The following is a 27486-nucleotide window of genomic DNA, read 5'->3' as shown; positions in this document are numbered from 1 at the left end:
TAATGGAAAGCACAGCAAAAACTGCAATAGATGATGTTAAACCAACTGATATGGCTGAGACATACTTACTCAGATACTTGGATAAACCCAGTGGTCTAGGCATACCTCCTTACATCTATTTATCTGTACTAAATTGTGTATTTTCTTGGACAGCCTATTACTGATACTTCAGTGAGGCAAATTCACATTACTACAATTTACTTATGTGCTTAGTCGCTTAGTCGTGTCCAACTCTGTGACCCCATAGACTGTAGCCTGCCATGCTCCTCTGCCCATGGAATTCTCCAGGCAAGAATACTGGAGGGGCTTGCCATGCCCTACTCCAGGGGATCTTCCCAACCCAGGGATCGAACCCAGGTCTCCAGCATTGCAGGCAGATTCTTTACCGTCTGAGCCACCAGGGAAACCCGAACAGAATGCAATTCAGAGCAATAAGCCAAATGGATATTCCCAACTCACATTTCCTTTCACAAATACACCTGTACCCAGTTAACCTGGGGTCTACCAAAAACGAAGATTTTAAAAAAAGAAAAACAGGGAAAACTTAAAAAAATAAACCAAGGATTCTCTTCTTCCCAACTTCACAAATAATCTTAAGTTTAGAAAAACATTTTTTATATCACTGAAGAGAAGGGAAGAATTAGCAATAACTTCTTTTTATTGTTAATTCAATTTATGTAGTAATTTATATCTGTGAGAATTCAAATTTATTGAATGAAATGCATTGCTTATGATATTCAAAGCATTTTAAAAATAAGTTACTGAAGGGGTAGTATATAACGAATTAAGTAATACAGATTTGGGGATAATTGATGTGCATTTAATTTAAAAAAGAAACTGCATGAGTTCACAAACAGATTTATATAACCACTAAACGCAGAAAAACACAAGGAAGTAGGTTTCTAACAGGATCCCAACAGAGGTACCCTTTCCTTAAGCATAAGAAAACCAAATACTTTTAGAAGCTGAAGTGTTAAGTTTACAGAAATGCAAAACACCAAAACACTTTAAGCAAAGTCTTTATTTTCAAGAAAAAAGTACATTCTCATTTCCTGTTCTTGGCATAAGTTTTAATTACTTCCAGTGGAACCAAAGCCTCCTGAACCCCTTTCAGTGTCATCTAAAACCTGAAAAGACATAAAGATAGTGAGCCGTATAGTTAATTTTAGATCCTCTTTCAGGTCTCTCCAGCTCCCAATTTGTAAAAGTTTTATTCTTGCTACATCATTCCTTCAAAAAGGAGATTACAGAAAATTAAAATTTTTTAAATGTTCCATAAAATACTGAATAATACCAAAAAAGCTAAGGGAATAGTAGAGTTTCACAGTCTATTTAAATGGTTTATTATTCAAAGTAATGCTATATAATAGCCATGGAAAACATTTTAAGAAGTTCTACAACTAAGATTTTAATTTTGCTTAAAATAGGACTAGTCAAATATTCTACTACAGATGGTCTCCAACTTAGAATTGTCTGACTTATGATTTTTTAACTTGATGATGGTGTGAAAGTGATATGCATTTGGCAAAAACTGTGCTTCAAATAACAAATTTTGACCTTTCCCTGGGCCAGTGATATGCAACGTGATCCTCTCGTGATGCGGGGCAATGGCAGCGAGCTGCAGCTGCCAGTCAGCCATGCCATCACAGGGCGAAATGCTGACACAGTTTCTGTGCTCATACAACCATCCTATTTTTCACTTTCAGTACAGTGTTCAATAAATTACACGAGATATTCAACACTTTATTATAAAACAGGCTTTGCATTAGATGACTCTGTTCAACTAGGTTAATAAGTGTTCTGAGCATATTTAAGGCAGGCCAGACTAAGCTATGATGTTCAGTAGGTTAGGTGTGTGAAGTGTATTTTCGACTTAAGATATTTTCAATTTACAATGGCTGTATCAGGATGTAATCGCATTGTTAAGTTGAGAAAGATCTGTATTTAGTTACCAATAGCATATTAGATCCTCAAATTTTTATTTTTCCTTCACTGAAGATGTTATCATGTATTCCCTACTCAGCTTTTATGATACTTACTTGAACTTCCTCTATTTCTGGGTAAAATATCCGTTCACAAATGAGCTGTGCAATTCGATCACCCTTTTTGACTTCAAAGGAAAAAAACAAAACAATTTATTACTGATACTTTATTGATGCATTCTCTGTATCCTGCCTTACACAGTACAATGAGAATCAGAGGAGTCAGTATGTGCTATTTAGACATATTTAATACATAACTCAGAAAACTCATTACATTGATGTGATTAGATATATTTAACATACCTTCAAACTTCTCTTTGCCAAAATTAAACAGGACAACACCAACATTTCCTCTATAATCTTCATCTATGACACCAGCTGGAGAAAAGAAAAATGATCTTAGCTTAGTGTATGGTACTTAAGGGTATATAATTACCTCAAAATCATTCCTATGTAGCTCTGAAAATTTTATCCTTACAATGAATATGTGAATCTCGCTCTGCTACTATGTAAAGCCTCAAAGCTAAGAAATGATATTACTAAAATGCAAATGTACTTAGTCGCTCAGTCGTGTCTTACTCGGCGACCCCATGGACTATAGCCTGCCAGGCTCCTCTGTCCATGGGGATTCTCCAGGCAAGAATACTACAGTGGGTTGACATGTCCTCCTCCAGGGGATCTTCCCAACCCAGGGATTGAACCGAGGTCTCCTGCATTGCAGGTAGATTCCTTACCAAATGAGCCACCAGGGAAGCCCAAAATTCAAATAAGAATTTTGAAAGTGGTCCTAATTTTCCAACCTGTCATCCTTACAAATGGTGACCATTACCTACTCTAAATTGGGAGTAGGTGCTTAGCGTCTCAGCCAAGTCATCCTTAACTACTCTCTCCCAGTCCTACTGTCTATCTGCTGCATACCTGCCAAAAGGACTAGGAGAAAATTACGATTTCGGTTTTAAAGGCTTTTCCTGGTAGCAGCTTCCCACTAATATCCAGACTGAAATATGACTGAGTCATAAATAAAAATGTCAAAAAGCCAGAAGATCTGTGGTAGAATAAGTCAATGCTGACACTGTTAAGCAGCAGTCTAGCAAATATCAGAACATTCCATTTTTATAATGAAAATGGAGCTGAACTGTTCACTTCACATTCTTCTTCTCCTTTCCATTTGAGCTACTGTCCTTTCTTAAGAGCATGATGTCTCAGAAGACATTAGCACATAAGCTTAATAATGAGTATACTTTTATACACAACTGTGTAATTAGAACCTGTTTGAGATTATAAACACAAAAGCAGCAAATTTTTGCAGGAGAGGATCTTGAGCCAGGGCCCTGCCACAGCCCAGAGAAGTACATCTACCCAACTTGCTAGCATTTATCTTTGGGCCAAGAATCCAAAACCTTCCCATAAACACAAGCACAGATAATGTAGGTGCACCAGGTCTTCTCATTTCCTTTTTAAAAATTAAGACAAAATTCACAAGTCAACACTTTTTTAGTGTATTCAGCACTGTGAAAACATGACCACAATCAATTTTTGAACATTTTCATTACCCCCAAAAGAAACCCCCTAGCTATTAGCAGTCATTTTCCTATCCCTATCTTTCCCCTCAATGCCTATTTCCTTTTATACATGTTAATTCTTTTCCTTCAGTTTGTAAAATGCTAGATAGGATTCATGTGAATCTAATTAAATGCAGCTCCATGTCATATCTTACATCTTATTAATACCCCACTTCTCTGGGGGAACAAAAAACTCTTATCAAAGAAAAAAAAAAAAGAATCAGGAATTTAGTTCAATGGGTACTAATGCTGGTTGGCTAGACTCAGTTATTTGAAGGTCAATTAAAAAAAAGTTGGTTTTATTTGTTTCTTTTTTAGAACAAGAGTAAGCATTCACTTTCAATTTTCTCATATAGGAGAAAAAAAGGCAAAATTTAAAAAAAAAAGTTCCACCACAGGGAAATATATGCAGAAAAGCTAACATTTTAGATTTTTCCAGTGGATTACTATAGAAGTTTATATGAACCCCTGTACTTTATGAATGAATTAGTAGGGCTAAGTGAAACTGAACTTAAAATACTTCTTACAAGGTTCCTGACATAAGACTTAAGAGTTTGAATTAAAGATAAAACACTTTTTTAAAGAGTGATAACAGTGAGTATAAAAGTGGCTGAAAGTGGTTCATATCATGTCTAGACTGAAGGAAACAGTCTATTCTTTTCTGGTTCTACATCAATAAAACTTTGACCAACTCAAAGAATACTGAAGCCTGGCCTCTTTCCCCCCCGCTGCCAGTTGATCATTAATTTAGTCCTTGATATTTACTCATAGAATGGATATAAAGATAAGACCAGCTGTTTTCTATATTATCTAGATGCAGAAAGTTTCAGCTGCAGGAATGGCTCAGATCAGAGTTAAGGAAGGAACCCCTCAGCAGCAGGTCATTCCCTGCCTCCCATGCTGGAACAAATGACCACAGGAAGCTATGCATCTCCAAGTGGGAGTGCTCAGGCTAGCACTCATTCACCTAGGGTGCCTTAGATAAAGACCATGTGTGCTGACTTCTGAACTCACTCCTTTACTAAAAAATTTTAGAGTACCCAAACAGTACAAATACATATAAAGTAAAACCTAATAATGCTTCCCAACTCTCCCCCTCAGGCAGCCACATATTTTACACATTTTTTCCACCTAAAATAGTATAGCTATCCTTTGAGTAACATATCTGAATCTTAGTCATTCTTTTAGATCCAAGATATGGAAATACAGCACCATGATTCCTATGTAGCTATTCTCTTACATAATCATCAGACATTCAGGTCGTTTTTACATTTTTCCTATAATAATCAAAACAGTCCTTTACATATGTCCTTGTGTATTACTGTATTGTATTCTCATCAAATAGTTTAAAAAAAAAACAAACAAAAAAAAAAAAACACTTTCCTGGGCTGAAAGGTGTGTATATTTAAAATTTTAATGGGTATTGCTAGAAAACTTTGCAAAGAAGGTATAGCAATTCAAATTTCTATCCATGATATTTAAGAATGCCCACTTCCAAGCTCTCTTACAATACCAAATTGAAGCAATGTTTTTAATTCTGGCCAATATGATGAGTAAAAGATGGTATTTCGTGGATTTATTTACATTTCCCTGATGACTAGTGAGGCTGGGCTTTTTTACTTCAATATGTTTGTTCCATATTTGCATGTCCTCTTCTATATCTTATAATCAGTTTTTTTCCCCCTTATCTGTTTGGATATTTAACTCTTCTTCATATGACTTGCAAGTATTTATTTGTTTACTTTATGGTATCTTCTACAATACCAAAACACACTTTTTTGTAAAGGCCTTGCTATACATTTGTAAAGGAGTCCTATCACACATATGCTTGGATGTCTTGAATTCCTCAAAGCCAGGTGATCTACCTAGATTGAAAGAAATTAAGTCCTTTCAAGTCAACTAGAATGTATGACAGAAAAAATGGTTCTTAATTACTCCTTTTTTAAAAGCATGAATGCCAACAGTATTAAAAAAAATCTAATAGTTCCAAGTTCATTTATTACTTGTTATTCAAAGGCAAACTGACCATCAAAGAAAATACAAGACATTCCTTTCGTACATGAGGGACATAAACATCAAGGGTATTTCTCTTCATGAGAAAGCAGAAAGTATTTTGAAGTTATCACTGGAAAAATCATGCATTGGAACTGGCAGAGTGATTAACTGACTTCAGGCAAAAGTTTTACTGTGTCAAGACTCTGGCATGTCATTTGTTGGAAACCTTCTTTACTGAAAACTATCCACACCTACCAGATGTGAATTCTGAACAGAATCCTGCATACTCAACTTTTCCCTTTGACCCTTATTTACAGCCTGGGATTTCTAACAATATCCCTCTTCTGAAATAAAAACTGTGGCCAACTATGATAAATGTGTGCCTAGGAGACATTTTTAAGATACTCTGCATCCAAGAACACACCACAATGTGACTGTGTGAATAATACCACAGGAACCACCAGGCAAACTAACTTTCCATTGCTTTTACATGAATTTTTTTCAGAGGATTGTTTTAAATAGAGCAAAAGTTAGTAACAAAGTCAGAAAAAGTTTCCATGTTAAAAAAAAAAATCATAGAGGACAGAAAATATGTACCAAGCAGTGTTAGTGCTTTAGATACATTATAATTCAATCCTCCCATCTTTCAGGGCAAGCACACTAATTTTCATTTTACAGATAAGGAAACTGAAGCTCAGAAAAGTTAAGCAGTAACTAGCTAGTTAGTGACAAAGTTAGAGCCCAAATCCAGTTGTTGTTCCAAAGCCCATGTTCCTTTCATAACCCTTTGAAATTTATTTTAAAATACCATCTTTTATATCCTTAAGTTATTGTCTTAAGTGACCATACTGCTGCTGCTGCTGCTAAGTCACTTCAGTAGTGTCCAAATCTGTGCGACCCTGTAGATGGTAGCCCACCAGGCACCCCTGTCCCTGGCATTCTCCAGGCAAGAACACTGGAGTGGGTTGCCATTTCCTTCTCCAATGCATGAAAGTGAACTCACTCAGTTGTGTCCGACTCTTAGCGACCCCATGGGCTGCAGCCCACCAGGCTCCTCCGTCCATGGGATTTTCCAGGCAAGAGTACTGCGGTGCCATTGCCTTCTCCGAGTGACCATACTAGACCTTGTAAAAATATTCTTGAAAGTCAAGCATAAATTAGCCCAGGGAATTCTCAACCCCAGAGGGCTGTCCATCTCTGTTGAGTTATATTCAGCTCCTCTTCAGTCTCTAAGAGCTATTTCTGGGCTCCTGTTTTACCCCACAGCACCACCTAGTGATAGCATGGAGAGATGGCCCAGGGACAGGCCTCCGCCAGAGGGAACAGGAAGTTAATACAGGGCAGAGCTAGGTTGGTAGACGGACAGGGCAGGGTGATCCATGGCATTTAACTGCAGTGGAAAGAACAAGGGGATTGGAATCATATGGATGGATTTCAGTTTCTAAAGAGGCAACTTGGGGCCATTTCTGAGTCAGTTTCCTAGTCTATTAAAAAGCAGCTTCATAAAAAAGGCAGGAGGTGGAGAATTTAACACACTCACTCATCTGAGGGCTAAGAGGCCCTGTGAGAGAAGCACTAACGACAATTGCTTAAATAGTGATATAAAAGCATTTCCTTTCCTTGTAATAACAAACTTCCTTCTGTGAACAGTCATTTTTGGACTAAATGCAGATTATCACTAAACCAAGGCAAAATCCTATCTGTCAGATAGTGTCTAGCTTGTGAGTGAAATGACAACATTTCACATAATGGTCATTAAAAAAGTAGACATACTTAAATAGCATTCAAAACCGAATCATAATCATCTTTTACTTAGGGACAGAAATTTCTAAAAGGCAAGGTACAACAAAAACCATTTTCTTTTCTTGATAAAAATAAAATCTGTCATTTGATTACTGCAAAAACAAAGTAAACACTTGTAAATATTTACAGAATAAAAATGTAAATATATTACCTCCTACATCTATGAAGTGTTTTGCTGCCAAGCCAGAACGAGGAGCTATAAAACAAACAAACAAAAATAAATTGACTATCTTAAGAAGGGCAATACTGAATAAAACTGACACAATCTAAGCATGCCACTCTCATCCCTATAACATCTGTATCTTAACCTTAGCAGACAGTTCTGAATTAAAAATGTATTTATCACATTGTATGATCAAAGCAGAAAAGTTTAGAAAAATGTTGACAAGGTTTAATTCAAAACCAACTTAAACCACTCCAGCATGTCTTTAGGCAACTGAGGATAAGTGTTGAAGCTGTGGTCTGCAGGAAAGAAATGGAAAGTGAACAAGTGGTGAAAACCGTGGACAATGCTGTCCAGACGTTTGATCACAAAGGGAGGATGGTAGCTGGAAGGGACATGGGGCAAAGGAAGGGACTTTTATTTTAAGATAAGAGATCCGTTGACGTATGGATAAGAAGGGGAGGGGCATAAACCCAACCAGATTAGCAGAGGTTAACCTTGAACTTGGGACTCCTACTCATAATTCAGATGCCAAAAGACAAATCTGAATGAAACAAATGAACCAGAGTAAGAAGCTAAGGTTATACCTTAACTCTTGCTGACTTGAGCAACAGGCCTACCATTAATTATCCTAATTTCTAGTATTTTATTCCAGAATAACTTAAATCAGGCACTTTGTCGGTAAATGCTACCCCTTCCTGGCTTCACTGTTATTTCACCCCCATCTCCTGATCCACCCACCCACCCCCAATACACTAAAAATGCCATCAGTGCAGCCAAAAAGAGCTCAAATGAGAGAGAGCTCATTTCAGTTTTCTTTTAAAGGGTCAAGTATCAGCAGTTCTCCGACTCCGGCTAACAAGATTCCCCTGGGATCACAGCTCCATTTGCTCCTTTATGTTTACTCTGAAGTCAGTCAGCAAGTAATTAGACTCTTGAAAAGAAGTTTTAAACTCTTTCTACAGTGACAACTGACTCGCTGCAGGAAAAAAAATCAAACCTGCATTTTTTGGTTTGATTTTTGGTTGGCTTGCCCTGCATTTTATCCTCTCTCCTCCCACGATGAGGCCTTTTCCTCTAGTGCACTGAAGAGCATCCCTTACCTAGCACACCTCATGGGAGGAAACCCAAGGGGGAAAGGCTAAGGGCCTGATATCCTCAGGGGTTAGAAACTTTACTTATATTGGTGATATAAGATGCCATGTGCCATTATCTTAACCCTGCATCTTTATTCTTATAAAACAAATAAACATCTTCACAAAGAAATCTGACTTCATATGCCATCTGATCCCTGAAGGGAGAAGTGGTTACCACTGGAAAAACCACCAGTTAAACATCACCTATATTTTCAGTTTTTCTCACAGTGAACAGTTGTGAGAACAACCTCCTAGGCTAACCTGAGTGTCCTAAAACCTTAAGTAAGGAATCTGGGGGAGAGAAAAAAGCAAAGAAAGGCAAATGTAGCGACATAAAGGAAAGTTTTCAAGTGATTGCAACTGCCATCGCAGCTGGCATGTCTTTATTTTAGGACACAGTCCAAGCAATATCCCTTCCCTCATTTATACACCCCAAATTTTAAACTAAGAAGAAAGAACTGATCACAAGGGAAGAGCATGACAAATAGTTATCTGTGTCTCAAGTCACTTACCCACTCTTCCATAGCACCCAGAAGGAAGGGCTATCTGAATGTCAGTTTTCACAAGCACTTTCTCCATGGGTGGCACTGTGTAATCATAGGCACTAGGAAAATAGTGAAAGACAACTGGTATTTACATATAGTAATTCTCTAAGCATTCTTTGGTAAAAGAGGTGACAACCTGTAAACGTATTTTCCTTTGAACAAAATTGTGTTGGCAAACTGAGATAATTTTTTAGCAGGAGGGGGCTGAAAGGTAGACTTTAGAAGGTATATGATTCACTAACATGGTACAAAAAAAGATAAAGAACGAAGAAAGAAAGGCAGATAATAGCAAATAATAGCTAATATTTATTAAGCCATTACTCTGTCCCAGGTACAGTTCTAACTGCTTTGTACAACTCACTTTATTCTCACCACAATCCTCTAAGCATTAGGGAAAATGTACAGAAGGAAGGGAGAAAAATGGGTGGAGAGCAACATGAATGGGGGGAGGGCTACGTTCAGCTGTGCTGCATCTGTTCTGCACTTGCTAGTTGATCAGGCTTACCAAGCGGTGGCTGTGAACCTCACTTGAACTTCACTGGCTGAGGGAGAGAAGTGACCACTGTGAACAGGTCCTAGAGATGGACATTACTGAGGAGCTGATCCTCTAAGGTCCACCCACCTAATGCTGCTACTCTGCTGCTACTGTAGCCCTCTCTTTGCTAAAAATTTAAGAGATTTTACAATAAGCAGAACTGGAAGTTACTTTGGAGCCCTTAAGTAAGACTAGTAAAATGCTGCTGTCTTTACTTCTTTCATTGGAATTTCCTCTCTTGAAACAGTTAAAACGCTAATTTATTGAAGAGATGAATTATGTCCACGTCAATACAGAAAAGTCTTCTGTGTTTAATAGGAGGATGCTTATAAAGTACCCTAAATTAAGGTCTCTTCTGAGACTCACAACAGTGCCCAGCTGTGGTGTAGTCAATCTACATCACTATTTTTATTCATGAAATAAGGGACTGAATTGTACCTCATTCAGCTGCATCAGTCTTACCTCACTTTTTCCTTCCTTTCTCCCACTATCATCATATACTCCTCTCTCCTCTTTTCCTGTACTTACAACTTATACCAGTGGTTCTCACATTAGAATTACCTGGGATGCTTTAAAATAAATCCTAAGGCTTGGGAGTTAGTCATGTAACAAACACCTTCTCCCCTCCAGTATCACTTTTCACCTACCTTAATGGTTTGAAGAAGTGGGGACAGTACTCAAGGGGGTTAAAAAACAAACAAACAAACAGTGAATTCAGGGTCAAAAATTCTATTATGTTCAAGCCCTTGGACAATCAAGTCATCTCTTCACAAACTCCCACATCTGAAAAAGTAACACTCATCTACTTCAGGATTGCTATACTAAATAAAATAGCACATGGGACAGCTTTTAGGATAGGTAAAAAATGCTGTACAAAAGAGGTGGTAGTATTAACTAACATTCCTGCTTTTCATATTCAGACTTCTGGCAAGTCCTTGGGGGGAACTTAACTTACTAACCCTTAAAGCAGAAGCAACTTTCATTAATCTTTCCTGGGTATTTTATTACCTAACAACCTCGGCTCCCAGCATTGCTTTTTCTTTGTACTGACCACAGTACCACTCTCAGGCCACTACTTGAAGGCCAAAGTCAGCCTTCTTCATCTCTACCTTCCACTTGGAAAGGACGCAAAAAATGTTGCAAAATAAAATAACACCTGGGCGGTCGTTTATTGCTATTTACTATTCCACATATCTGCCCAAATCCGTACTGAATTTATGCTAAAGAGGAAAGCTAAAATTTTCAACGTTAGAAAAAGACAGGACTTCCGTGGTGGTCTAGTGGTTAAGACTCCAGTCTTCCACTGCATGGGGTGCAGGTGTCATCCCGGGCTAGTGAAACAGGATCTCACGAGCCACGTTGTGGGCCCCCACTCCCCCAAAAGGCAAAAACCCTATATAATGCAAAATGCGTTTGTTTCTGCACTTTTCAATGACTGTTTCAAATTGTAGCCGCAAGCGGGCATGTAAGCTAACCTGAGAGCTCTATCACTCGGAAACTGGGACGTCTCTGCGAGAAGTCCGGACGATGGGACAGAAGGCGAGCCTCCTGGCCCGGGCCGGCCTTCCTCCGGGGCGCAGGCGGACAGAGTGCCCACTCACCTGTACAGGTCGTAGCCCGCGGCGCGCGCGGACCCCTTGGTGGGGGCTGTGGCGTGCTCCGAGAGCCGGGCAAAGCGGAGACGCATATCGCCAGTCTCCGTGGCCCGGGCCCGCTTGCTGGGGGAGACGACCTGTGCCTCTTGAGAGCAGGGCATGGCAGTGTAAAACGTGGACACAAGAGGGAGCAGGGGGAACAAGAGAGAGAGGGCGAGCGCGGATGAGCTCTAAACTTCCCGCCAACCCCGTCCCGCCCCCGTTCCCGTCCCCTCCCCCCCGGACCAACCCACAGTCAGTGCTGAGAAGGGAGATAGGACTCAAATTTGGGGCTGGAAATCTTTCTCAGAAGACAGATTTGGGAACGGAAAATACGGAGCCTCTTAAAGCTTTGTATATTCAGTGCCTAGTTCCAAAACCAGTGGCAGCTTCTATGGCCTTTCCCTCATCCCCAAATAGAAAATCACTCCCCTTCCCTATGAGGGGATTCGAATGGATTGGCTCCCGCGCCGCTAAGGCCGCGCGCCCTCCCACTTGCCCCTCCGCCTGAAGTCCGACAACTTCCTCTGGTCCAGCCTCCCGGTCGGTGCCGGGCTCGGGGGCCGCGGGCCGGGCTCCCTGCCTACCCCCGCCTTGGAAAGCGTATGCTTCCAGCCTGGGCCCCGACATTACTGGAGCCGCAGCCACGTCGGCTCAGATTGCGGCCGCTGGAGAGCAGCCGGAGCGCCGGGAGCAGCACGGATCCCCGCGGGGTGGGGTCCAGGGGCGGGCCTGGCCGGGAGAGCCCCGCGGCCTCCGCCCCGGGCCGTGCGCGGCGCGCGCTGTTAAACACCGAGCGGAGCAAAGACGGAATGAAGTGGTGGCCGAGCACTGGGCGAGGGCAGAGGGAAGTCATCTGCCCGAGTTTGGGCGCAGCTTGGCGCCGCTCGTGCAGGCGCGCGCCAGCCCAATGACCTCGGAAGCAGTAACTGCCGCCGTCTGACGAGGGGCGCATGGAGGCGGCGCCTCGACAGCCCTCTGGCTGGCGGCAGGCCCTCCCGGGAAGCTGCGCGCTCGAAGTCTCGAATCTCGCGGCCGCCTGCGGCCGCCTTTAACTCACCCTCTCCCTCTCTCGACTCGCACCTTTCATCTGGCGCCGGCTTTCCGAGGTCCGGCCCCTGCGCTCGGCCGGTTTACCTGGGGCGGCGCCGTCCGCCGCCATGACTCGCCAGGTTCCAGTCTCACGGCACTGCACTCTCCCCACCCCCTGCAAAAGGAACGGAACCGCATCACGATGCCCCTGACGACCACAGCGCTCGGTGCTGCGCCCTAGGCGATGGGCAAGGCAGCGAGTTCAGTTTCCTTTCAACACAGTGCAGGATGGGATTGTTGTTTATTTTCAGAGGGGCTGGGGATACCAGAGTCTTGAGGATAGCACGGGGACATCTCAGTTGAAATCTTAGCACTCTTGGATGACCCAACGGGAGCACAGAAGAGAACAACGGTGGCTGTGACTCTGATTCGAACAAAGGTCCTGGGCCACGCTGGTGTAATTTACAGTGGGGATGAGTAAATAACTTTTCAGGTAATTGTAAATTGATTTTTCTAGGGTTCAGGTATCTTCACTTATGTCTGGAACTGACGGTAAAGTCTCAAATTTGTAATGCATTTTGTCAAAAGAAATACAAACCTGTAGGGCAGTTAGGAAAATGACAGAAATGTTAGGGTATTGTTGAGGAAGTTTTCAGACTTCATTACTTTGCCTTTCTTTACAACCCCCACCTTTTCAGTCTCTTACTGGCTCTTCCTCTTAAATGTTGGAATTCCTCTGGAAGGGATTATGGGTTATGCTCTATATAGTCTTCTCCCATGGCTTCAAATATCTATACTCTGAGGACTTACCAAATTTATATCTATAGCAACGTGATCTAGGACTTCTTCAACAGTCTCTAGAGCCATCATATGGCTCACTTCTGTTGCTCAGGGCCACAGTTTCCAGACCCACCAGCCTTTCCTGCCTGCAAGTCTGTACACATCTTTCCTTGATTAATGCCGTTTTAAGTCTCACTCATCTGAGAAAGACCCACCCTGATAAACAACTAAAGTAGTTACCCTTTTTTCCCTTCACCACCATTCTAGCACACTTTTTTTTTTCTTCCTAGTCACACAACTTCTTGCTACAGGCAGTGTCTCTTCTGTGTATTTATTTTCTCATTCATTGTCTATTTGCTGTAGTGGACATAAGCTGCATAAGGGCAGGGACCAAATGTGTCTTCATTCACCGTTGTATTCCTGGGGCCTTGTTTAGTGCCTGGCTCAAAGTGTTGCTTGAGAACTATTTGATATATGAATGAATGAATGAGTGATAAGAGCTCTCATTCATTAAATGAACGAATGAATGAGTGATAAGAGAGCTCATTTATTATATGAATAAATGATAGATCTCAGGTTCCATCCAGACCCTGCATATGATCACTTACCAAAGTCTTAAATGATTTTTCTATTTTTTCCATTCTTTTAATTTTTAATCAAAAGGTTTTTTTCTCCATATAATGCTTTTTCAAACCTACAATGAACAACATCAATCCCTTCCCAGTCCTTCCATGAAGACCCTCTCTCAGCTCTCACTCCTCAGGGGTAATACTTTCAACTATTTTTTTGACTTTTTCTATTGGAATTTACCTCCCTACCTGTTCCCAAATTATACGTTGCTATTTAAATGGCATAGAAATTACCTTGTGGATTAGAATAGTTGAGGATTAAGTCTTTTAACCTCCTCTCCACTGCTTTCTGTTCATAGTTTTGTAATGATCTTCTGTATAAGTCAGCAGTTAGTATTTACATTATCATGACTAGTAAATATTGACTGTGGGGACAATATATAATTATTTCTTTTTTTTACATCTGTCACCCTCAAGTTAATAATTGCCTTGTTTTTCTATCTTTTTATTGGTGATGGTGTTTTTGCTTCACCCACTGCTTGTTTATTCCAAATGTTCCAGAGGATTCTATACCTCAAACATCTATCACTTCAAATGAAACACTGAGATGTAAATCTCCAATCAGTTCCAATTTTCCTTCCCTCACTCTATTTTCTTGCTCTGATCTGCACAAATGATCTAGTCCTGCTGAATAGCTGACATCCTGGGACTTCACTTTGTGCCTGTCTTATTTATATTGGAGTCCTGGTCTTATGGATCTAGTATTTTCTTAGTTTACTTCCTCATTTTGCTGAAATACTTTCTCTAGTAATTTTCTAAGTTTGCATTAAAGGTAGTTTGAGTCTGCATATTCTAAAATATAGTAACTGTAATGTTTCCCTTTACCCAGGCCCACACAAAAATCTCACTTCATTCATGAAACTTCCTTAGAGCCAGTAATAAACTCTGCCTTATCTTTTATAACACTTACCGTATCATTCATTAGCCATATACTCCCATTGTGCAATTATCTCAAGTACATGCATTTTATCTTTCACATTAGTTAGAGTCATAAACTTTTATGACTCCTTCAAAGCACCTACTTCAGTGTTTTACACAAAAATGATTTGTTTGGCACCTTGTAATACCTAGGACCAAGGAAGTATTCAGCTATTTCTTCTGTTAATGTGGAGACTGAAAGTTTTATTAATGTCACTTTCCATCTGAGTTTATTTTAGATTGAAAAGAGAAAAGGGCATAATCCAACTGAAAAAGAGTAACAGGTTAGGGATCTGAACCACCAAGCATTTGAAGAATATTCCTTATGACAACTGAAAAATAATTTTATATAAAATTATATACACCTTAAATTCAGGATACTACAGTAAAAAAGAACTAGATATATTCTAGCCATAGTTTATTTCATGCCATATGTTTATCAGAATATAATTATCTTATCAGTCATGGTGATAATTTACTTAAGTCTTGTGCCAATGTGAACCTACTGAGGATGCAAGTCTGTACTCTATAAGCAAAGTTGTCCTTTCTATCTTTGCTATCTTAGAGATTTTTCACTTTTTAATAAGGACATACCTGATGATTACTTTATATTTCAGGTATATTCTAAGTGTTTTATAAATATTAACTTATTTAATTGCAACAGCCAGAGAAAACAAGTGCTGTTAATATACCCATTTTATGGCTGGGGAAATCAAAGCACAGAGAGGTCAAATAATTTGCCTAAGACCACATAGCTCACACCCAGAAAAAGACAGTTAGGATTCAACTTCAGGTAGTCTGACTTCAGCCACTCTCTAGGTTTAGGTATGCCTAATGAGACTATGAAACTCTTCTTAATACTGAGCCTGGCTGTGTTCTCCAGGTCGGGGAAAGATGTGTGTAAAAAATTAACCAGGCGTTCTTAGTGTCACAGTTGATTGTGCCCACCTTATTGAAACATTTCTTCACCAAGCCACACTCTGGTTTTCTTCCCATCTCGCCTACTGTCTTCTCAATCTCCTTTTTGTAGCCTCTTCTCTTCAACCTTTTCTCTTGCTCAAGATAAAAAGCCTTATAGAGTCTTCTTCCTCCCTCTTTCAGATCTTTCCTTATCCAAAAATAGTCTACGAATATTCTTGCTGTTCTGATTTCCTAATAGTCGAGGCAGGCTAAACATTCACTATATTAAGACCATGCATGTGTCCCCAGATCTACTTCTTTTCCTAAGTCCGGTTTTATAAAGGCTGGTGATAAACCAAGTCTGATTTATATGATGCATCTTGTGTGTGAAATGTCTGTGACTCTAGGTATCTGATCAATCTTGAGAAATGGTAGCACGGCTAGTGTGACAATGTTTGAAGATAACCATTGCTAGTTTGATGATTGCCAGTTGCCATTAAATGAATTGTAAAATTTAAAAAAAATAAATAAAAATAGTCTTCTAAGCACTACCTAATGCTTTACCCTATTTGATTTTTCTTCATAGCACAATACTATATGAAATTATGTACATACTTATTTCACATGTATGTTTCTTGTACTAGCATGTAAGTTCCACAATGGGTTTCAGATCAGATCAGATAAGTCGCTCAGCCGTGTCCGACTCTTTGCGACCCCATGAATCGCAGCATGCCAGGCCTCCCTGTCCATCACCAACTCCCGGAGTTCACTCAGACTCAGGTCCATCGAGTCAGTGATGCCATCCAGCCATCTCATCCTCTGTCGTCCCCTTCTCCTCTTGCCCCCAATCCCTCCCAGCATCAGAGTCTTTTCCAATGAGTCAACTCTTCGCATGAGGTGGCCAAAGTACTGGAGTTTCAGCTTTAGCATCATTCCTTCCAAAGAAATCCCAGGGCTGATCTCCTTCAGAATGGACTGGTTGGATCTCCTTGCAGTCCAAGGGACTCTCAAGAGTCTTCTCCAACACCATAGTTCAAAAGCATCAATTCTTCGGCACTCAGCTTTCTTCACAGTCCAACTCTCACATCCATACATGACCACAGGGAAAACCATAGCCTTGTTTAAATTTATCTTAATTTGGGTTCCTTTAAAATACTCTGTTTTCTTTTTACCTCTTCTTGCCTTCTTTTAAATTTTATTATTAATTTTGTTTAAATTAATTAATTTATTTAATTATTTCAGTTTTACTCTCTGATTCTGCTGTTTTAGATAAATTAAAACATGCATGCTTAATCCATCATTTTTGAAGATCTAAAACAAAATTATTATCTTTCTCCTGGATAGCATAGGGAACTTAGAATGCTTTAACTCTGTTAAATTTTTTTTTTAGCATACATCCTATTATTGTCTAGTATTTTAAATGCATCTTTTCTTGAAATCTAATAAGCATTACTATTACTACTTTTTACAGTCATTTAAAAAAATGTTTGTCCATACTTTCATTGCTTTCTTTGCTTTTCTTTCTGCATCTCAAACATCCTCTCAAATCTTAGTCTCAGATTACCATCCTTTTGCTCAAACTTTCCATGTAGGTGAACTTTCTCAGTTTGGGTTAATTTAAACAAAACTCTTGAACTCTTCTTCAGGGGTAGTGCATTCTTTGACAGTTATTCAGGAATGGAAAAGGTGAGAATATTAATGTGAAAGTATCATAATGCCCCATAACTGCACAATTCTATAGCTGAATTTAGAACATCTGATTGTGGACCAAAATAGCTCATTTATCATGCCACACTTCACCTTGGCTAGAAATATGTGCAAGCCAAAAAATAACAGAAGCCATACTTTGGGTTATGGTACCAAAATTTACAACTTCCCCTTTATTTCAAGCCCAGAGTTTTTTTCATTTAGGACAAGAACCAGTTAGCCTGAAGATGGTGAGTTGTAGCCTATCTTTTGTAAAAGGGGAATTGGAATAAAGGAGATGGAAAAGAACCAGTATACAGGCAGATCAGTTTCAGTAAAAAGTATATGTGGCTCAGTGGTAAAGACTCCGCCTGCAATGCAGTAGACACCAGTTTGATCCCTAGTTCAGGAAGACCCACTGGAGAAGGAAATGGCAATCTACTCCAATATTTTTGCCTGAAAAATTCCATGGACAGAGGAGCCTAGCAGGCTACAGTCCAAGGAGTTGCAAAAAAGTCGGACATGACTTAACAACTAAACAACAACATATGTATAACTATCTAGAAATTCATTCTTTTAAAATTGTTTGGTCCCTAATGCCGTCAAGAGGACTCCTGGAATGTCTTTTGTTCCCCTGGGAGTATCTATTTGAAAACACTAAACTACCATATAGCTTATGAAACCCACAAGGCTATTCCTACAAGGCCCTTGGGAAGAATGCAAAGATCAGAAAAATATATGTAGCCTTTCAATTTCATAAAACCAGCACATGGATCTTAAGAATGCAAGTAGCTCAGAAGATTGACACTAAGGTGAGTGACTGTTAAGAAACAATAAGGAACTAGCCAATAGTCAACAAAAGCATTTATTGCTACAAAACTACTTTGGACTGACTCACAAATTACTTCCACAAAAGTTCAAGGGAATCAGAATAGTTAACATACAAACTCAGAGCTATGCACTGAGTTCTCACTGTACACTGAGTACACGATCTGTTAATTAACATAATCATGAAAAGCTGACTCTGAATTATGCCATTGTGTGTAGGAGTACCAGAAGGTGAAATTTCTGTGATTACAGCTCAGAGAAGGACTATTGTTATTTCATTTTAAAGCATCATCAACTTTTCAAGAAGCAAATAAAACAGATGGCTTAAGAGCAGGGTACACGTGAGAATCGGTTAAAAAGCTTGGTCAAATGCACTTGTCCAAATCCCACCGCACACTGACTAAGAATCTCCAGGGTGATTCTTGTTGCCCACACTTAGTTAGGCACCACTGCTTTAGGGAATTTATTTCTAGAAAATCTGTTGCAGTCAAGACTTGCTGGAAAGAATTTCTTCACATTTAGCCAATATTACAAATTTTACCAAACCCACTGTACTCCAGATCATTTTAATAGAGATTCCATTACCTTATATATAGAGGCAGGTCCTAGGTCTTTGTTCTTAATGATAAATTTGTAGTATAATTTTACTAAGAAAATTTGCAGACCAGGCATCATTCAGAATATCTGCTTGTTTCTTGGTTAAGCCATATAGAGGCCATTAAAGCTGGTCACAAAAGGTGCCCCACCAACACTAATAGGACTAAAAGGCTGAAACTTACTGGAGAATGTAAAATGAAAGTTTAACCAACAAGAAACTTGATATATTTGACAATTTTGATTGCAAGATTAGGCAAAGAAATAAGGGTTAGAGGAGGGTGGATTATATGGACTAAACTGGACAGTTGTCCAAGAAATAAGTCAGCTCTAGACTTGCACTGTCTCTCTTGACTCACATGATCTCTTTCAAATCATGTCTCCCTCTTTCATCTTTGAAGAGCACCTGATTGCACTGGGAAATTAGCTATACAATATATTGTCATGTAACTATCCCTGCTCACTAGCCCCTGGTTCAGAAATTAGTTGTATTGTCCATTCTGGCTGGAGCAGCAGAACCAGTTTCATCCCAGCAAACTGACCGGTTTTATCATCAGGGCAGTGTAAGTGGTCAACACTGCAAGACTTTATAAACCAACCAGTATATTGCTGTTGTTCAGCATGTTTGGTGATGAAGCCCTGGGAAAATTCTGCTGACCAGTCTCTCCAAGGAATCTTTTCGGGTCATTTTCAGCAGTATTCACTAACCTTCCACTTTGAACTCTGGCAGGTCCAGAAGGGGCACTTCAGACCTTCTGATATTTATAGGAGCTTAGTTTGAAAACTAAGCTTACTCCTTGGAAGAAAAATTATGACCAACCTAGACAGCGTATTGAAAAGCAGAGACATTACTTTGCCAGCAAAGATCAGTCTAGTCAAGGCTATGGTGTTCCCAGTAGTCATATATGGATGTGAGATTTGGACTATAAAGAAAGCTGAGCGCTGAAGAATTGATGCTTTTGAACTGTGGTGTTGGAGAAGACTTGAGAGTCCCTTGGACTGCAAGGAGATCCAACCAGTCCGTCCTAAAGGAAATCAGTCCTGAATGTTCATTGGAAGGACTGATGCTGAAGCTGAAACTCCAGTACTTTGGCCACCTGATGCAAAGAACTGACTCATTTGAAAAGACCCTGATACTAGGAAAGATTGAAGGCAGGAAGAGAAGGGGATGACAGAGGATGAGATGGTTGGATGGTATCACCGACTCAATGGACATGAGTTTGAGTAAACTCCAGGAGTTGGTGATGGACAGGGAGGCCTGGAGTGCTGCAGTCCATGGGTCGCAAAGAGTCGGACACGACTGAGCAACTGAACTGAACTGAGTTTGAAAACATTGCCATTTGTAGACCCTTGAACAATAGAGTGATAGTTGACAAGAGTTTGGGGAGTAAGAATTACTATGATGACCTAGATATTTGAGAGGCTGGAGAAATTGAAAATTTTCTATTGTGTTAATCCAAGCTTGAGGTGAAGAAGACTGTATAAGTTTTTACATTGCTGCTGTAACAAATAACCACAGCAAATTACCTCAGTGGCTTAAACAATACAAATTTATTATCTTCAGTTCTTTAGTTTGGAAGTCTTGCATGGGCCTTACAAGGTAAAATCAAGGTGTTGGCAAGGTTGCAATCCTTTTTCGAAGAGGGAACCCATTTCCTTGCCTTTTCCAGTGTCCAGAAGCTGAGCACATTCCCTGCCTGTGACCTCCACCCTCCATCTTTAAAAACAGTAGCCGCGGGTTACTCCTCATGCTGCTATATCTCTAGTTCTCTGATCGTAGTTGGGAAAGTTTCTCCACTTTCAAGGACTCGTTTGGTTAGACTGGACCCACCCAGATAATCTGGGATAATTCCTCTATCTCAGAGTTAGTAATCTTAATGACATCTGCCAAATCCCTTTTACCATATAAGGTAATACACACATTTTCCAGGGGTCAAAGCGTAGATGTCATTAGGGGCCATTACTATGTTTATCATAAACACCTAGAATGGATATTTTAGACAATCAATAGGACTTCCTGTTCAGCTGGATTGATGGCCCAAAGCGTTGATTTGGTAGGCTTCCCGGGTGGCGCCGTGGTAAAAGAATCCGCCTGCCAATGCAAGAGACACAAGAGACATGGGTTCGATCCCTGGGTCAGGAAGATCTCTTGGAGCAGAAAATGGGCAACCCACTCCATATATTCTTGCCTGGAAAACTCCATGGACAGAGGAGCCTGGCGAACCATAGTCCATGGGGTCACAAAGAGTTGGATATGAATGAGCACAGTAGCAGCAAAGTCAATTTGTTATGGAAATAGGGTGGAAGATGTAGGAGAAGATCAAGTGTTAGTTGTTCGGGTAACTTCACCCCTGTTCGACCAGTCTAAGACATATGAAAGTCTGTCTGCCTGCTGCCTTTAAGGGAACCACCTGGTTGTTGTGAAAGCATGGGTGTCTTGTGGAAGCTTCCAGATCTGAGATCAATAAGCCTTATGAAAGCAGACCTTTCCCCCCACAAATGTTCCCAGGAATAGGATTAATATCTCACCTTCTCTGAGAGCACTGATGCCTCTCCCATTGGTACCCAGTTGCCAGAAAGCATCTGCCTCTTTTTTCTCCTCTTCCTTCATGCGGGCCTGGTCTTGGTCAGGCTTACTCCCTGGATGGAGAAACGGAAGGGCGCAGGGTATGGAGAATGACTGCAGATGCAGAAATCGATGCTGGGGCCACACTGGAATTGGTCTGGGAGTGGAGGACCCACGGGGTACTTGATCTGGGTGGAGGTGAATGCTGTGGCCATCATTCTGAGTAGAATGTGAGCACCACAGTCTTTCTATAACACTGAGGGTGGATCCAGGAAAAAGGATGCCTAGTTAAGACACCACCTCAGACAGTTCTGATCTCTTTATTTCTCAGTCTCGTTGGTTGCACCTGATTTCCTCCATGACATTAAACAACTGCTGTATGATTTTTCTGTTGGTAGCACACAATTTTTCCAAATTAAAAAAAAAAAAGACAGGAACAAAAAGGTTATGCTTTTCATCTGTGTCTGTGTAAACAAACCCAGTAATTACCATAACTCAAATTGCTGCTGAAACTCTCCATGTTTTAATGTGCACACGGTTGCTCTTGCTACTAAATCTCTGCATATATCCTGGGAAGTTAATCCTGAATTAGGAAACAGAAAAACTGATTAAAATAAAACTGGGCCAAGTCCATGATTTTTATATTCATAAGATTCAAAATTTCTGCGAGGAAATGTGCAATGCAAATTGAATTATCTTCCAGAGTAATAATAAAAAAAGAAACCAAGACAATGGTAAAATATGGGCATCCATGCAGAGAGATGTATGAACTAGGCTTGCTGTGGTTTGGCTGATTGTAATTTAATATTCTATCCCTCTGAAACAACCCGTTCTAACCTGGCTGCAGAAACTCAGTTCTCTTCAATATGAAGTGAATATTACCTAGTTTTGATGTGGCAATATTTCCTCAAATTCTACACTTTTATCAAAAGAGGTTTTTCACTGAACATTGTTAGTACTCACAAGTGTTCTAATCGCTGTCTTTCCTGATTGCCTTTAGGATAAAAGAGCAGTTGTACATGTTCAAAGAAAAGACAGAAGGGTTAAAGTTCACTCTTTTTGTGCCTATTGGCATTGGGTAGGTGAAACTGAGTATTAAGGAAATAATGTAGAAAATTCAGGTCTCCACATTTTCTTTTAATCTTTAATCATTGAGTCAGATCCGACTCTTTTTGAGTCTCCATAGACTGCAGCCTGCCAGGCTCATCTGTCCATGGAATTTTCCAGGCAAAAATACTAGAGTGGGTTGCCATTTCCTCCTCCAGGGGATCTTCCTGACCTAGGGATCGAGCCCATGTCTCCTGCATTGGCAGGTGGGTTCTTTACCACTAAGCCACCAGGGAAGCCCTTTCTTTTAATGAATTGGGCTAATTTTCAGGTCTCTACTACATATCTTTCTTTATTCCCTCTGTATCCAGTCTTATCCCTCTCTGTCCTGCTTTCTGCCTGGGGAGGCTGACCTGTAGGGACTTCATCAATGAGCTCTCTTGCTCTCCGCAGCTTGCATTTGGGTTTGGCAATAGAGAACCCCAGCAGGAGGTCAGAGGTAGAGGGGAGGGTAACATCAGAGCTCCTCTGGGTGGCTGTGTCACTCCACTGAAGACGGCTGCTCTTGTTATGGCTGCCCTTCTCCAGGCTCTGGAAACTGTTTTCTCTCCCTTTCCCTTCAGGCCTAGCACTGTTATAAGCTCCAAGATACTGTACTCCCCTGTGTGGTTTTGGTTTCCCATATCTTGTGAAACCTTTATAAATACCCCTTTGGTAAACACTCCTCAAATTTTTCCAACTTGACTGAACTCTGTTTCATATTTCAACCCTTACAGAGACAGAATCTGATTCACCTAACACTGTATCTAAATTCTTCTCACATCCTGGGGTCCACCAACATCTCTTACCAGAACTGCTAAGTAATCTTGCTGCGTCTACTTTTAATGCTCAAAATCTAAAAGCTTCTCATCACAAATAAAATCCAAATTCCCCACCATGACCCAGGGCCCTTTATATTCAGACTCTTTAAAAAAAAATATGTATTTATTTACTTTTGGCTGTGCTGGGCCTTCATTGCTGTGCAGACTTTTCTCTAGTTGCAGAGATCAGGGGCTAGTCTCTAGTTGTGGTACACAGGTTTCTCATCGTGGTGACTTCTGTTTTGCAGTGCGTGGGCTCTAGGGCACATGGTCTTCAGTAGCTGTGGCTGCTGGGCTCTGGAGTACAGGCTCAGTAGCTGTGGGGCATGAAATTTGTTGCTCCATGGCATGTGGGATCTTCCTGAACCAGGGATCAAAAACGTGTGTCTCCCGCATGGGCAGGCAGATTCTTTACTGCTGAGGCACCAGGGAAGCCCTAATCAGACTCTTAACATTCAGCTTCAACTCGAGTCACATTCATCTCATAGGCTCTGCTGCTGCTGCTGCTGCTGCGTCGCTTCATTCTCTTTTGTCTAAGGACCTTTGTCTATGTTGGTCACTCTGCCAGGGGTGTTCTGCTTCCTGCTCTTCTTATGGTTAGCACTGTCAAAGACAAAATAATGAATCAGTGAGGAGGTGGATTTTATTCAGGCTGTTGCAATAGGGGAAACCCTCAGATCTGAAGATTGGAGTATGCATTAATATTGTTGTCGTTCCTATAACAGACCATTGCAAAACTGATGGCTTTAAAGAATAGAAAGCTATTCTATTATAGTTCTGCAGGCCAGAAATCTGAACTGAATCTTAGCGTGGCTAAAATCAAGATATTGGCAGGACTGTGCTGCCTATGGAAGGTCCTTGTGAGACTGATCCCTTCCTTTTTCCCACATCTAGAGCTGAGTTCCTTGTCTCATGGTTCCTTCCTCTGTCTTCAAAACCAGTGATGTAGTATTTTTTCTCTGACTCTGTTTCTATCATATGGCTGCCTTCTCTTTTATCTACAGTTGTCTCCTTCTGCAACCCTCCTACAAGGATACTTGTGATTCTACTTAGGGTCCAACAAGATAATCTGGATCACTGTCTCACTCAACCTCATTAACAACATCTGCAAAAGCCCTTTTTCCGTGAAAGGTAAGATATACATAGATTTCAAGGATTAGGACATGAATACCTTGGAGGGCTCTTATTTAGCCTACTGCGCCATGTCTCAGGAGGGGGATTGTACTAGATTTTATAGGGAGGAGCAGACAAGTTACAGGTGGAGTCATATATAGTTGGGATTGTTTTTTTTTTTTTTCAATCAAAGGAAGCTTCAGTGAAACAGAAAATGTTTAGCTGGTTTCAGGGGAACAAACAATTCTAATCTTGGCTAATTATTCATGAGACAAGAAAGTTAGAGATCTCTGACTGTGTCAACAAATAGGGAATGGTCTGGGTTTGGCCTTGTCGCCAAAAATGGGAGCCACTTACAAATCTTATGGGAGTCATGAGAAAGAGTGGACAGCAAGCCTTATCTAAGCTTTGTGGGGAGTGATGGCTCATTACAGCTAGTCATTTTCTAGAACACAAAAGGATGGGGAAACTGGAGAAGAAAACATTGAGGTTTCTTAATCATCATTGTTTTCTAGGATCCGAGGGGGTCACATAAAAGTTCAGCTCTGTCATCATCTGTCATCACTGTTATCATCATCCTTAAATCTATTTTCATAGATGCCCTCCCTCCCTAAATACCCTGTGTAAGTACTGCCCTTTCTGTTATTCTCTGTCATGCTTTTCTCCTTATTTCCTTTACAGTATTTTTCATAATCCATAATTATTTTGTATGCTTGTTTGCTTGTCTCTCTATACCATAAACTTTTTGAGACCAGAGAAGATGGTTATTTTAAGAGCTTAGAACAGTGTGTCTGCATATCTTTAGAGCCTGGCACATTTTGGTTGAATTGACCAAAGAAGTAATACCAGATGGCCAGCAAACTCACTGGTAGTGAAATAAATGAGGATAAAAATAATGGTGAGATAAACAAGGAGAGACATTCTAGGCAGCAGGACCCACATATTCAGAGACACACAGCGGAGGGTGTGGAATGTGGTACATGGCTGGCATGGGATAGGGCTGAGGCTGGTTGGCTTAGCTCCACTGTGAGTCAAAAATCAGACCTCCAAGGAGGTGGCGGGGGAGTACTTCCTATTCCCCTCAGTGCCTGCATCCATTCATCCTTCCAACAAATCTTTCTGAATGTATTCAATTTGGTAGGCACTGGTCTAGACTTTGGGGACAGAGCAGAGAACAGACCAAACAAAAACTAGTCTGACAGTAAATAGAAGAAGCAATTAAAATAAATTGTGCTGAATGTTAAAGAGGATAGCACAGCACGAGAGTGAGATGTGGAATATAGGCTTGTGGTTTAGAGAAAGTGCCCAAGGAAGGCCTCAGTGAGAATATGCTATCTGCCAGATATAGGATTCCCCAGTGACTCAGTGGTAAAGAACCCGCCTGCCGTTGCTGGAGATGCAGGAGATGTGGGTTCAATCCCTGGGTTGGGAAGATCCCCTGGAAGAGGAAATGGCACTCATTCCAGTATTCTTCCTGGGATAATCCCATGGACAGAGGAGCCTGGTAGGTTACAGCACATGGGGTTGCAAAGAGTTGGACATGACTGAGCACGCACACAGGTGTGGGACTGAGGGTGGAGGCCATTTAATCAACCTTGAAGGAAGTGGCATTTGGGAGAAAGGCATTCTAGGCAGAGATCACAGCAAGCACTCAGGTCCTGAGGTGCAAACTCACCTGTAAGAAGGCTGGTGTGGTCTAAACAGAGTGATGGGAGGATAGACATTGTAGAAGATGAGGTTACAGAGGCAGGGACTGAGGGTTGCAGTTGTAGGGCCTTAGAAGCTTTTGTAAGGACAGTGGCTTTTCCAGTGAGTGAAATGGGAAACCATTGGAATATTTTGGTAAGAGGAGTGACATGCCCTATTTCATTGAACAGGATTGCCTGGACTGCTATTTTGATAAGAGACAGAAGAGGATCAAGGCCTGAGGCAGGAAGACTGTGCAGGAGGCTACTCCGTGATCCAGGAAGACCCTTCAGGAGGCTACTCCATGATCCAGGTAAGAGATGATAGTAGCACAGAGCAGGAGGTGGCAGTGGGAATGATGAGAAATGGTTTGATTCTGGATGTACTCTGAAGCCAGTAGAATTCGCTGGTGGGTCAGATGTGAAGTAAGGGAGAGAAGTCAAGGATGACTACAAGATTTATGGCAAGGATGGGGTTGCCATTTACTGATATTTGGAAAAGCGCTAAAATAGCATCTTTGGAAAGGAAGATCAGCTTGGAATACATCACCTCCAAGGTGCACAAGTAATACTTTAAAAAATAGAACTCATTTTGAAAATGTTCCTGTGATTAGGAAATTATAGAACTGGCAATCATATCTCTCCAATGTGCTGGTTGCGTTAGTTTAATATCTTTCAAGACATGTGATTGCTTACTTCTCTGAGCTCCTCACCTTCCCTGACAAATTTCTACCACTTCTTTGTTGGGAGAAGTACAAAAGGAAACTTAGAAAATTTAAGTGTGTAACTGCTTTGGAAATAACAACAGGAAAGTCTGCAGGTGAAATCTCTCCTTTTCCTCATATCTTGGTCCTCCAAAAGAGCAGCTGAACTGAACTCGAAAGCTGAGGAAAGCCACCAGCTTTGGGGAGATGGCTGCTTAAGAGCAGAACCCTGGCTTTGGCCCCCAGGGCTCTGCAGCCAAGTCCACAGCTCGGCAGTTACTGTGTCTTTCTCTAAAAAGTTAACTGCCTAGCTTTGACCCTGAACAACTGTATGTAGAGAGATCTTCCAGGCTGAGATGGATAGCCTCGGCTCCTTGCTCCAGGCTTCACTGCTTGCCACTTTCTCTGAAGTGATGGCACTCATAACCTGGACCCTGGCCTCTGCTTCTGAGTTCTTCTGCACTCCTTATCTTGAACTGCCCAGCTTGAAAATACACTCTTTAAGTCTCACCCAAGAGCTCCGAACACCTGCTTCACTGCAGAGTCGTTCCATGTAAATTAATTTTCCAGGTATCTGAAGCTTAGCCATCCTTTGATGTCAATTACATGAAGAGAAATTTTTCCGAGGCTGAACTGTAAACACTCCTGCTTTCTTAACCAGAGCGCATAAAACAAAACTGAACTTGTCAGGCATTAGGCTGTCTTCCCACCAAGTGATGATGTCCTCAGGCTCTAGTGGAGTATCTGGAGCCTGTGCCTCCTACGCTTACAGCCTCAAGCCGCTGTGCT

General features: G+C 40.9%; 1 protein-coding gene, 1 long non-coding RNA gene and 1 other non-coding gene across 6 annotated transcripts in view; 2 read left to right on the top strand and 1 right to left on the bottom strand.

Moving 5' to 3' along the window:
- Window positions 1-1003: 1003 nt before the first annotated feature.
- On the bottom strand, window positions 1004-12569 carry DUT (deoxyuridine triphosphatase). 2 transcript variants are annotated; one of them, XM_006077827.3, is made up of 7 exons: window positions 12439-12569; window positions 11323-11461; window positions 9154-9245; window positions 7494-7538; window positions 2286-2360; window positions 2040-2110; window positions 1004-1127 (listed from the first exon to the last, which is right to left on the bottom strand). In XM_006077827.3, the coding sequence occupies exons 1-7, from the start codon at window positions 12515-12517 to the stop codon at window positions 1071-1073; spliced, it is 558 nt and encodes a 185-aa protein (XP_006077889.1). In that variant the 5' UTR covers window positions 12518-12569; the 3' UTR covers window positions 1004-1070. The 2 variants fall into 2 exon arrangements, with proteins under 2 accessions (XP_006077889.1, XP_006077888.3); XM_006077826.4 differs by lacking the exon at window positions 12439-12569 and adding an exon at window positions 11989-12310.
- Window positions 12409-27486, top strand: part of LOC102409612 — a 92806-nt gene continuing 77728 nt past the window's right edge. For 2 of the 3 annotated variants that reach the window (XR_006542766.2, XR_329249.4), the window contains exons 1-4: window positions 12409-12880; window positions 24200-24326; window positions 24824-24931; window positions 26186-26307. This is a non-coding gene — a long non-coding RNA (uncharacterized LOC102409612). The remainder of the gene's footprint in view (window positions 12881-24199; window positions 24327-24823; window positions 24932-26185; window positions 26308-27486) is intronic. The other variant, XR_006542767.2, reaches the window with a different exon arrangement.
- LOC112577864 lies at window positions 15839-15970 on the top strand. The gene has a single exon (XR_003102066.3). It is a non-coding gene; the product is annotated as a small nucleolar RNA SNORA72 (small nucleolar RNA).

The sequence above is a fragment of the Bubalus bubalis genome, chromosome 11 (genome assembly GCF_019923935.1).
Source record: "Bubalus bubalis isolate 160015118507 breed Murrah chromosome 11, NDDB_SH_1, whole genome shotgun sequence".
NCBI lineage: Eukaryota > Metazoa > Chordata > Mammalia > Artiodactyla > Bovidae > Bubalus > Bubalus bubalis.
Note: the sequence above shows the minus strand (reverse complement) of the source record. Positions and strands in the feature narration are given on the sequence as shown.